This window comes from Eubalaena glacialis, chromosome 8 (genome assembly GCF_028564815.1).
Source record: "Eubalaena glacialis isolate mEubGla1 chromosome 8, mEubGla1.1.hap2.+ XY, whole genome shotgun sequence".
Classification (NCBI taxonomy): Eukaryota; Metazoa; Chordata; class Mammalia; order Artiodactyla; family Balaenidae; genus Eubalaena; species Eubalaena glacialis.
The window spans coordinates 99,875,615-99,889,090 of NC_083723.1; the positions used below are offsets into that span (position 1 = coordinate 99,875,615).

A 13,476-nucleotide genomic window follows, 5' to 3' on the forward strand; every position below is an offset into this window, starting at 1 on the left:
TGGGTCCTGGAAATAGTTTTGGTAGTAGTGATGATTGGTTGACTTAAGTAAACCGCGTGGTCTCGTCTAGTGGTGTGTAACTTCTCGTATCCGTTTAAAGCAAAGCCTGGATTCTGTGAGCATAATATGTGAGCATAATATGCTCTGTGAGCATAATCTTTGGCCTTAGAGACCTTTCTCTCCCTCTCTTTTGCAAATCTATCTGGCCTATGAAGAGATTATATTCATCACTTTGCTTTATTAACACAGTATCATGAATTTTGTAATTTTTATCCTCACAGTTAGTCCAAATTATCACATTATGAATGTATTTCAGAAAGTATCAGAGTATTCTTTCTGATAGGACTACATTTTTGGCATGATTCCCAGCATGGGCTTCAATTCATTTTAAGAAGTCCCTGAATGAGTTTCAATATATTTTTTCAGCTGAGACAAACAAATCTAATTCCCTGAAATTAATTGCTTAATTTATTTATGATGCCAAAGTGGGATTTTTGTCAGCAGGTCTGAAAAATATTGAAATAATAGTTTTAGTTGTTCTTCTATGGTTTTCTGTGATAGGGAATTTTTAATTATTTTAAGGATTTTCAAACAATAAAACGTCTGATAATAGACCATCTTTTATCATCGAAATTCTCCTCATCCTGAGCTAAGCATATTTGTCAGGTACCCAACAAGTGTAATAAAGACACCATAAACTTGAAGATATCCTTTGTTCCTTTATTTTTGAAAATGAATCAGTATGCCAGATATATTCAAGACAGTGTTCTGGGCAATACAGAAATATGAAGCTCTGGTTCTTACGTTTATAATCTACTAAAGGAGTTAAGACCCATTCGGAAAAAATATATATAATAGAACAGGCAATCATGCAATGAAATAATAGTGGTAAAACAAAACAAACAATTGAAAATGACAGAGATCACTTCAGCAGAGATCAAAGCGTGCGTAACAGAGAAGGTTGCGCTTGATCAAGACATTTCCTGAGTGGGAAGATCAGACGTCAACAGATAGAGAGAGGAGGTGTCGACTGAAAATAAATGCACAGCCTAAAAGTTGAGCGTTATGTTTTATTCGGCAGACATTCTAAGCACTTCAAGCCCAGGAGACAGGACTCTCAGATCACTCTGAGGGACTGCTCTGAAGAGGCAAAGGGGGAGCCAGGATATACAGGAGTTTTTGCAACAAAGACCAGGTAGTCAGAACATCAAAAGATTACCTACCGTTAATTAAAGAAAACCAGATATCTCAAGTTAAGGAATTTAGCATTTTTCTATGTATCGGAAGATGCACGAGTCTGGGCTCACTGAAATCATTCCTTTGATATGCACCTCAGCTATCTGGGGTCAGTTTCCTGTACATTATCATCCTGAGTTTCCTCAGGGTGCACTGTTGGGGCAGCTGTAATGTGATGGCTTGACGGCTGCAACATCCTTTGTTTACTGATACGGCAGGCAATATTTTTCATTCACAGAGGGAAGGAAGAAGTATCTCAGATACAGGAAATGGCATGAACAAAAGTGCCACAGTGGGAAAGTGTAACTTTTTACCCTTTATTAAAATACAACAAAAATGTTCATAGAATATGTTTCACTTGTTGACATCCTAGAGGGTGACAGTTGTATCTATGACTGTACTTTTTTTTCTCTGAAGTTTGTAGTTCAGAACCAGAAAATGTTCAAGCTGACCCAGAGAATTATACCAGCCTTCTTGTTACGTGGGAGAGACCTCGAGTAGTTTATGATACCATGATTGAGAAGTTCGCAGTTCTGTATCAGCAGTTAGAGGGAGAAGACCAAACCAAGCATGAGTTTTTGACGGATGGCTATCAAGACTTGGTAACTATAAGATCAATTGTTTCGTGTATTGTAGTTTAATTTTTAGGGTAAGAACTTAAAATGATTGTATATTGTTGCCTTTCATGACTTTAGACTTTGTATGAAGCTCTCTACTGGGGTGAAGGGGACACAGAAGCTCTATTTAACTATGTCAGAACTTACAGTGGTTGACACTAGGTTCTTACTGTTTTGAATTACATGGAGACCACAACTTTGCCAACAGCAACATTGTAGAGTAGACACTTATGGAAGACTTAGAACTGGAGATCATCTAGTGCAGCCTCTCTTTACAAAGAAAAGGACTCAAAGAACAGTTAAATACTTTATGCTCTCACCGTTGGGGAAAGAATTGGGCCTGGAATGTCAGTGCTCTGATACCGTCGTATGTTGTTTCCCCATCATACTGAATCAGCACAAGGGAAATAGAGTAGGGAATAGAGTAGGGGTCTTGAAAGTCCTTTTCTTTGCATCAAATTTCCAAGTAACAGATGTGAAGTCAATTGAGATAGAACTTCTGGGACATGAGGCAGGTAATCCTTAGGAAAGGATCCATGTCCTCTTGCTCCCCACCCATGCACAAGAATTAAAGAAAATAAAGTACAGATTCCTTCTGTGACCTGAACATCTCAGTATTAAACTTTGCCCTGGTAGGGAGGTGTTGGGGTATAGCTGAGAAAACCCCTCAAGAAAGCCCCCAGTATAGGTCCAAGACATTGAACTCTGAATACAGACACTCACTGGGGAGTCACTCAAGCCCTAGGAAGCTGCATTTAAACAAAAGCTGGTGTTGAATATCATATAAACAAAATAATGAGATTTGTAACAACTTTTTAATTCAGATGTCTAGAACAAAGACACTATGAGTTGAGAAAGTTGTGGAATTTATGAGAATATACTATTTTTCACTTCATAATGATGTGAAGAAGATAATAATTCTATTTACATAGAAATTTTAAATAAATATTTAAAATACGAAATTTTCTAATACTAGATCTGATTTGTAAAAAGAAAAAAAAAGTGTAGTTTTCCAGTATCTCCCTAATTCACAAATATCACAAGTTCAACTTAACAGCATTGCATAGAATTTTTTCTCAGGTTAATAAAATATAAATTTTTCTATTGACAAATGAGAAAATCTTTTCTAAAGACCGATGTCTAGTATGTTAGTACTCCTATGGGAATAATACATTTGTATAATTACTGCCACCTTTCTTTTAGGGTGCTATTCTTAATAATTTACTACCCAATATGAGTTATGTTCTTCAAATAGTAGCCATATGCACTAATGGCTTATATGGAAAATACAGCGACCAGCTGATTGTGGACATGCCTTCCGATGACCCTGGTAAGTGACCCCCTGATATGCCTTATCTAAATAAACGAGGCTAGTTTAATTTCTGAATGCATTGGTGCTTTCTCTCTGACTTTATATTCTTTTGGCCAAAAGGCAAAATGATTTCCTTTTTAGTCTGGATCATTAGGTAATTTTGTAAAGCATGGAACTCATTTTTCATTCAGCAGATATGGTGCAGCACAATAAGTAAATTTATTCTTAATATTGAAGTTTTCTATTTGTAAAATAAGAACAACAAAACCTATGGTAATGTCTGTACTGGCCACCAAATGAAAATAGCTAAGTAAATATAAAGACTTTGATTTTGGAAAATAAAGAGTTGGTTTCATTTGTGTTTATTTCCTCTTTCAGCCCCCAAAGCATTTTGTAGTAAGTATATACGTGATTCAACGATCATGTGAGGTACTTTGAAATATCTATACAAAGCATCTCAAAAGTTTATCTTAGATATTTTAATCCACTTTTTATAATTTGGTGGGGGAGGGGGAGCTTTCCTCTTAGATTTGCCAGTATTATTCCATAAAAGCAAACAAAAAAGTTGTTTCTAATTGTATTTCATTTGCATGCATCTTCTCTAAGTATTACAGGAAAATCTTTGATCTCAAGGCATATGCAATAATTGAATGAAGTGCTGACCATCATAATTTGACAATTTACAAATTTACATAACTAAATTAAAGCCTTCCTTTTGTTAGTATAAGCATTTTTAAAGTGATAGAATGGAATTATATATGTACATATATGTGTATGCATATATATATATACACATACACATCATGCACATGCATGTTCATAAATATATGCAAACATACATACATACATAAATGTAAATATTCTTTGGTCATCCCTATCATGAGGCTACTCACTGAAATTTTCACAAGTTTTTAATGGCGATGGTTACAAGTGATATTAATTGTAGCATATTTCACTTTTACATATGGAAGGATAACTGATGTCTGTTGATTTGCCTTTGTGGTCTATATGCCATAGCAGGGCTTTAATCTATTACAAGCTCATTCATTGATTACCTCATCATAGTTGTTCTCATTAGTTGAACTTTTAAAGAATATATGTCAGAGCATTAGATGTTAGATTATGGATCCTTCCAAACCACAGGCTACAAAACTTGCCAAGATATTTCCCAAGTTAGAGCATTGATGGCTAATGAATATTACTACTTTCATGATGGCAAAATCATTATTTAATAATATTTCTTATGATCTGCCTCATGTCCTGGGTATAACCATCTTTCCTATTGCTTTTATTTAGCATTATTTTTCAAAATCAGGTTATTTTTAAATGGAATGTGAGCTCTAAGTCTTATTGAAAGGTGAGTATCAAATTAACTGACCGTGGTTTCACTGTACCATATCATGCCCCTCCATTGAATGTCATCCTTCACCAAAGTTCCCCATATTGATCCACGCCCAAAATGACATCTGTAGCAGTGCACCATTGACCATGTTGGCCAATATCATATGTGAATTGTTTAAATGTGGTATATAAAAATCTCCTCTAATACTATTGTGTATTTTAGGATATGAATTATATTGAATACATTCACTTAACTTTACTATCTTGGTTTGATTATACCACTTTAATTTCTGAACATAAAACAATTTCCCAGGAGTTTACAAAAAATAATTTTGGCTATTTATGTTGTACACTTTCTTACTCTAGCCACTATGCTAAAAGTTTAGACTTTCTGAATTATTTTGTTTTTAATTTTTGAGAGAGAAGCTTATTGCATATGGAAAAACAGATCAAATGTCTATTTTCCACAGAAGTGATTACTGAGTGATCCTTTTAGACTGAATCTATACTGGCACAAAGTATAACGTACTTGTATCATTTGTAGCACTTACCCCATTTGTACAAAATAATACATATTATAACTTAATTTCTATTTGTTCAAAGGATCGGGACACCATTGAACTAATGAGGTGCTAGCTTGGACACATCATTTAATCTCCATGGATATCCCAGTCCCTTAGAGCATTTTGTACATGTTTTGGTAAAAGATGGTATTTGATTTGATATTTTACTATGATATTACTCTTAAAAGCCAAGGGTTAAAAACTTAGTTTATTCCTTAGTTATTTCTACCAAAAAGTCCTTTGTCAAAAACCAATTTACCCAAAGTTTGGGCTCTTCCTATTTTTATAAAGAAAATATTAGTTCTTTCTTAGAACTCATTCTTTCTGATTGTGAAGACTACAATGGCATTTCAGCCCATATATTTTCAGTTCATTATTGAAATTACATTACCTTAAAGATTGTTTCTATGGTAAATATATCACAGTAAAAGTCTTGACAGCAGTACTATCCTGTGGTTTAGTGTGATAGTACCTACAAGATTTGTAAATTTTATGTTTTATGTGGCTAATATAGATGTTAAGTGGCTTTTGAGTTTGCTGCTTATTTCATGGTTTTTATTAGTACCATTTCATCCTGTTAATCATGTTGTTTCATTACCTTAGTAACATTGTAATGTACCCTATTGAATTATTCTATTATTTTGGATAAGCTGTTTCCTAAATACTGTACTGTTTGTTGCTTTTGTTTAAAAGGAATGAAGGAGATCACTTATAATTGCCCTCATTCCTTCAGTCACAGATTTTAAATATTCTAATCAATATCTGTGAAGGAAAACTCAATCTTCCAAATTGTGCATTTAACTTTGGCTAATTTGATTAATTTATCACTTGTGCATTTTAATTACATTTGTTGTTGTGTACAACAGTATCACCATAAATTAGTGTCCATTAAATTTATTATAAATCGCTATTTTAAGATAAATGCATAAACTCATGGTCAGAAACAATTTAAATTTGTCGAGGAAACCTTTTTAAGGTTAAACAAAATGGATATTCTTTTTAAAAACTTTTTTAGAAATTTTTGTTTTTTTTTGGTTGTAACTAAAATAATTATGCTCGTTTCTATAATGTAGATCTAATTATGATATAGTTATAGAGGACATTATTTAAGTACATGTTTTAGGGCCTTGATAATTATATGTGTTAAATTTAAATGCATGGTGAATTAGATCAACACATTTTCCTGTTCTGTGTGCTTTTCATTTGTATAACAATTGTCTTTGTTAAATCACTATATATTGTCCTTATTCAGCCTGTACCATACTATACTACAGGAGTTATTATATAATGATATTTAAAAATCACACTTTAAAGAGATTGCAGTTTACATTGATTTTGCCTTTTTGCACTGTGAAACTTGGCTTAAAACCTTCAAACAATTAAATAAGCCTTGCTTGCCAACCTACATCAGCGTTGCTTTTGTGTGTTATGGAATGTTAATGTGTGACTAACATGCTCTTTTAGAAAATCTAACATTGCATGTGCCTCAGAAAAAAACCAGAACGAACCAATAGGTTTTGTTCTATTATCACATAAGTGTGAATTTTAAGTGTTCAGTCAAAAAAATATATTGACAATCTTCACTATTGGACTTTTTGTATCCTTCATGGAGTCTCTTTTGATGAAGTGAGAAGATTCTGTAAACCAGTATAATTTTTGAACTGTTTAATATATGTGCCTGAGTCAGACCAGTGTCCACTAAAACATTAGTTATTATTTGCAAGAAAACAGCAGGCCAGAGTGTACCCATTCTGAGACCTTGTGCCAATCAGCAGCGCTAGACCTGGAGTGCTATGAGCTCTCAGACCCAGGAGTATGGCTCGGATTCTCCAGGGAGATAGAAACAACCTTTCAAAATTATTTTATTTCAAAATTGTTCTGAAGAGCCTCAGCAAAAGACTTCTAGATTATTTTGGGCAGGGCTATTAACGTGTTCCTGGGCAACCCCAGAATTTCGGTCAATTCAAATGATCTGAGTCTAGTAGGAAACCAAAATGAAGCTCCTTCAAAGTGGGTTTTTACGTACCAACACGAAGGCACCCATACTTGGGGTATTCACCATGAGTGTGCCATGAAATAAAGAAGGATCAAAGGGCTGCTTGGATCCATAGGTTCTGCCCCTAGGGCCTGAAGAGGCCCAAAGGAAACTTCTTGCTTCTTATTGCAGTAAACAGCAAAGACAGTTATAGTAGAACTCACTGATCCTGATACTCGTTAGAGGATATGATTGAGTAGAATTATGTAGTTTAACTTAATAGGAAACATAATCTATACAGTTAAGTTATGCTCTGGTCAAACGATAAAAATTAATCAAATGCAATACACACGGAGAGTACTGAAAGAAAAGAAAATCAGTCCTCAATGTAATAATTATATACACCCCACCCCAACCCTGACAATAAATAAGAGAATTACCTTTGCTCATTAAAAGTATAAAGTTAGGTGAAGTTAGACCAGTTTTTAAAAACACTTCTGTAAGAACGTTGAAGAGAATGGGCTCTCACTGAGATGTTTTTCGGTAGCCTCTTAACAGAGAAAAATCTACTGTATAATATATATATCACTTAACAAGCATTTGATTATGATTTGCCCTTATTGATGTTAAAGAATTTAAAAGTACATGAAAAGGAGTGACTCCATATAAAAACATTTTCAATAAAATTATGTATTGTTCACATGCTGAAATGGGAGATTTTTACATGCATGAACTTCTCTAATTGTAGTTTTTAGAAAATCATAGTAAAGGTTGTTTTTATTTCTCTCTCACAGTTTAGTTGCAACCCATTTTAAAATTCACATATATTGGTTTCCTTGGAGGTTATAGAGACACAGTTTCAGACTATTGAAATCACTTTAATTTAAAAATATAAAGAATAAAGAGCATGAAAAACAGGGTGGGAAAGGGTTTCACAGAGACAAAAATAGAAAAAGGAGAACACTAATGATCCAAATGAAAGTTTTCAAATTCCTTCTTTTAACAAGAAAAAAAAAATAATTGAGAGTTAAGATTTAAGACTATGATTGTTTCCCATGAATATTTTCATTTTTATAGCATCGAAAATTATTCGGGGTAAGTAACTTTAAAATAATTAAATAGTCAAGAGTATTAATTTTATCTAAATCTTCATGGGGCCTGGGCTTACTTCTATGTTTTACTTGAGTTCTCGTCTAAATAGAATTCAGGCACATAACTATATTTTATAGTTTTATGTTTCTTAATACCTAGAAATTTTATCATAAAAATAAACTCAAGAAAGTCTATATTGTAAAACAGGCCTGGATTTGATAAATATTTAATGTTAGTTCAGTTATGCCTTTGAAAATTCTATAGACTATGCATTTCCTTTGAGGATCTATAGAGGCATAAAAAATAGAATATAAGCAGCTTTAGGATAGTGAAGAGCATAAACTTTGGAGATGGAATGAGATTCTCTAAAATAATAGGCATAAGAAGGGCATCTTTGTAATAATGCTCAAGCCCTCACAGTTACCCTGTCTCCCATCTTCCTGATGCAGCTTGGATGAAGAGTGAGGAAAAGTGGTCCTCGAGCTCCTCAGTAATTTGGCAGTGGGGCTACATTCCTTGTTGGAGAGAGGGAACCAGCTCCTTATCTTTCCTAACATTTACTGACAGGTCTTGTTTTAGGATTGAGATAGCCAAGGACTAGAAATACGCTGATTCTAGCCAGTTGGGAAAATCAGACTTAAATGATCCTGGTCATTATATTCCTCGCATAGATGGCATTAGTTGAGTATCCCTGGGAAGAAAGTGTGGGGCTAACCCCGGTCAGTCCTTCCTGCTGCCAATCCAGGCTGGACCTGCTGGAAAACATTCTTCCTTTTACCTGGTGCAGTACCCTGTGTACAAATACGTATGAGCCCATATCTGAAGAATAAAAAAGACCTACTTGATCTTCAGTCAGAGGTGGACCTTGAGGAATAAGTAGTTGAATAAGAAAATAAATCCATCAATTCTCCCCTGGCATTTTCCCAACTATGCTTTTATCAGCCATGCTAAGAAAGAAAGTAAGTCTACACTGATGAAAAATTACTTGGGTTTCTTTACACCCAGTAATATCAGCCTCACTGTCCCCTTCTCCCTTCTTAGCTTCAATCACAGTTAGGGTGAGAATAGGGAAGGGAGTTGGAGTGGAGGATAGAGATGAAGGTTTTGAGTGCAGTTTCCTGTATGTTTATGTAGTATTGTGTTATGTAACATTCAGTAGTCTTGAAAACTGAAATTCGAAATTTTTATTTTGGACAATTCTGTATTTTCCAAACTAACAGTCTTTTTTTTCCCTTTTCCCTCTTTCCATCCAACGGTTGACCCATAAGGCTGAAATAGTTGAATGAAAATGTTAATAATTTTGTTTTTAATTTTGTAGAACTTGACCTCTTTCCTGAATTAATTGGAACTGAAGAAATAATTAAGGTATCATAGCTACTTTTTATTCAAGTGCTTTAAAATTAAGAAGTCTGGTTTGAATTACCGGTTAGGTTTCAGATGTTGCATTAATAAAAAGTTCATGTTGCATTATTCATTGTTTGTGGGATTAGTTGCTGAGCTTTGTAGATAGACATGTAATTAATATACATGATTTTTTTATGAAGAAGTTGGAAGACACTTTAATTGGTATAATTTTTAAAAAGAGATAGAAAAGGTTTGTTGATAATTAGAAAAACAGTGAACTTTAAAAATAATGATAGCTATGAACTATAGCCACAAATTGGAATTTTTTCATGTTCAAATGTTTCTAAAAGACTAAAATAATATTTAAGCAATCCTTAATATTGGTACAGCTTATTTTTAACTAACTTAACCAATGATTGACAGATTGATAATAAATATGAGTCAAAGTATAAATTGTATATATTCTTTTGCCCATTTAATTTGATTATTTTTGTTTGGACTACTTATATTATAAATGTCTATTGTTAGCACAAGGTCCTTGAAGTAAATGGGCACTTAAGGATATTTATAAATTTTGTTTGGACTACTTATATTATAAATGTCTGTTGTTAACACAAGGTCCTTTAAGTAAATGGGCATCTAAGGATATTTATAAATTTTAACATTGTCTTAATTTTTGAAATAGAGAGAAAATGACTGTTTGTGCTTATATTCAATGTTTCATCCTAAGCCCAAATGTGCTATTCATTATAACTGAGACTATATGTTAAAGCCAGGTTCTATTGTTAATGATAGTATGAATTTGTCCATAAGTACATATGTGTGTATGAGCTGGTAACTTGTGAAAACTAATTCTACTGTCTCATAATAAATAGCAACTAAGTTGTGTTTTCACAGATATAATTACCTCAATAATTTATTTATCTTATGGCAGTTCTGTCTTACAAAGGACTATTTTACCAAAATGACCAGTCCGCATTTCATCAAGAGTTCACAGAACTCAGCTAAGGATACCTCTGTGTGTCTGTGTGTGTTTGCATGCACGCACGTGTGCACATGCATGTGGATATGAATATACCTAGAAATGATTACCAGAATCAAGTCAAAGGCAAGAAAAAGAAATGATCTTTACAAATCATTGGTTTGTGTCTTAGTCAGTTTGGGCTGCTATAACAAAATACCATGAACTAAGTGGCTTATAAACAGCAAACATTTATTTCTCACAGTTCTGGAACCTGGGAGTCTGAGATCAGGGCACCAGCACTGCTGGGTTCTGATGAGAGCCCCTTCTGGATTGTTGACTACAGACTTCTTGTTGTGTCTTCACATGGTGGAGAACAGAGCAGAAGAAGCAATCTTTCATGACTCTTAATATAAGGGCACTAATCCCATTCATGAGGGTTCCACCTTATGACCTCATCTAATACTAATGACCTCCCAAAGGCCCCACCTCTAAGACCATCACTTTTGGGGTGTAGGGTTTCAACATGTGAATTTAGGGGGGACACAAACACAGTTCATAACACGATTCACTTTCATCGATTCATGCAGGAATGAATGATAGAGGTTGGCAAACATCTGGAATGTATCGGTGATGGTTCTAAGCTTGAATATGGAAATGAATAGTTTGGGAGATGTTCCTCAAATTCTCTTCCAATAGGAATGCATGACTTTGAAAGACAAAGTATCTCCAGCACAATCAAGGCTTTACAAGAAAAAAATTTTAATAGAAGTTGTGAAGGATAACAGGTGTGATCCAGATCAAAACCATAGTGAAAGAGAGATTCACAATAACTCCATAAGAAGTTATAGGAAACAGTGTCCATTAAAATATTTGTGGTTTCAGATATGTATAAAGTAATCATAGAACATGAATCATATATTCTTCTTGAAATGTTGACATGAGATAATATGACCTCATAGAGATGTACAAGACTTAGTTGGGTGGGATTAATGAAAGGTCCATTACTTTCATCAGATTCTAAGAGGTATCTGAACCTCACAGTCTAAAATCTGCTAGAAAAGAAAGCAATGAAAGGGATATGTGTGTTTAATGTGTGTATAGTTTTTTTTCCAAAAGATTGAATAGAAGAAAAGGTGAGTGGCATTATGTTTTAAGAACAGTTTTATAGACATCTACATAACTTGTGATAGGAGGATGATAAAGGAGGTTTGTGTGGGAATCTAAGAAAAGAGGAAGAGAAACAATGTTATTGTGGGATTTGATAGAAATTGTCAGATCATATAGAGAAGATAGATGACGTGTTTTGGGAACTTTACTGTGAAGAGAAGGGGAGAGGTAAAATGAATACTAGACGTTGAATTAGAGATTTTTCTTTATGTTCCTTTTAAATAGAGATCTGAGTTTAAGCTGATGAGAATGATCCATTCAAGAAAGCAAAAAATTTAAAATACAAAATAGAGGGAAATAGTTGTATTCAGTTCCCGAGAAGATGATAGAGAATGGATTAGAACACAAATGTAGGAAATAGAAAGGAAGGGGAACATCTCTTCAGTTACAACAGGATGAGAGGGGCAGGGGTGGATTTTGTTGGTCCCGGTTTTTGATGTTTTAACATTAGGAAGAGGTGTGTTTTTGTCTAGTGGCTTCTACCTTCTCTATAACCAGGAAAGCCATCTGCTGAGAATGAGGAGAGAAGGAAATGGAGATTTGAATAGAGCAGAAAAAAAGTTTGAATGTCTTGATAAAGGGTAAGAGTGTGGAGTGATACCAGAAAACTAGGTAAATATCCAGATTTGCAAAAATGAGGAAGAGTTCAGAAACTCCATATTGCTAAGTTTAACATTGATCCTCAGAGAAACTCTGGATCAGATTATAAAACAAATGTTTGTGAGAACTTCTAAGGAAAGAAGAGTATCTTTCACCAAGAGAGAGTCAAGGCAAACTATTCTTATTTCCTTTTACATGAAGTTTTTGGGCTTGAAGATTAGGGGAATATTTATTCAGGAAATTATTTGGTAAAATCCCCTGGTTGTCCTTGTGAACAAGGCATCAAACAGAATGCAAAATTTTATCAAGAAATACCACTAGTGAGGAAATGTATCTGGGGAATCTAAGAGAATATCCATTTTTAATGACTCACTTCTCAGGGTTGTCACATGTGCCTTAAAATAAAAAAAAATACTTAAAACCAACTAAATAATTAAGCCCTGGATAATGATGCAGACATTAAGCTTGAAAGCTTGTGTTTCATACAGTGCCGCTTTCCGCGTGTATGAGACAAAAGCTCATGAGCACACGTGGTTAAAGGTTCAGATTCTTTCTACTGATATTGGTCACGTTCTCACTGACTAATTTGTACTCGGTAGCTTTTTTCTTTTTTTAAGGCACATGGCCTTAAGAGGTCTAATAGATGGCAGTGCTAACAAACTTACAAAATCATGTCCCATGTGGACAAAAAATGTCATATCTTGATACGTTTGGCAATTTAGTTTTCTAAACATATGATTAGATGTTTTATAAAATGCACAGTTTAAAAAAAAAGAAAGCATGGGTTTTGGTTGACCTCTAGCCAGATAACTCCTGGGCCATTATAGTGATTAAGTGTTCATGAAAGACTGGGTCACCTGAATAGTGTTTCTAAAGGAAACATGAAATTTAATGACCAGTACTAGAACCATATTTTGACAAGTTGTCTTTAAAATGTCTGCCTCTGTCTAAGATGAAATTCTCAGGGAAAAGTATTTAAAACAAAATAATAAACAAAACCAAAAACCTCTTCCAGTCCTAAACCTTCCTCTTATGATGGCTTAAAAATTGTGATTTATCCTTAATATATACAATGAAATATTCTGAATATACAGCTACTTTTGTCTTTGAAATAAGTTGTTTCATTGCCATTTCACAATACAAGAAGCTAATTGCTATTTAGCTTGTTGCCAGATGAACTGAACAGAGAAATATAAACACAAGAAAATAAATACTGTGTTAAATAACACTCTCAGTAAGTAAATACCACTACAATGTGTCTTCTT

The 13,476-nt window shown here is 34.0% G+C and overlaps 1 protein-coding gene across 1 annotated transcript in view; it reads left to right on the forward strand.

Moving 5' to 3' along the window:
* The window catches only part of PTPRZ1 (protein tyrosine phosphatase receptor type Z1), a 168,277-nt gene that overhangs the window by 114,247 nt on the left and 40,554 nt on the right, over positions 1 to 13,476 (forward strand). The window contains exons 9-11 of the mRNA XM_061197991.1: positions 1,654 to 1,838; positions 3,057 to 3,183; positions 9,455 to 9,501. Coding sequence (XP_061053974.1) covers positions 1,654 to 1,838; positions 3,057 to 3,183; positions 9,455 to 9,501 — 359 coding nt within the window. The remainder of the gene's footprint in view (positions 1 to 1,653; positions 1,839 to 3,056; positions 3,184 to 9,454; positions 9,502 to 13,476) is intronic.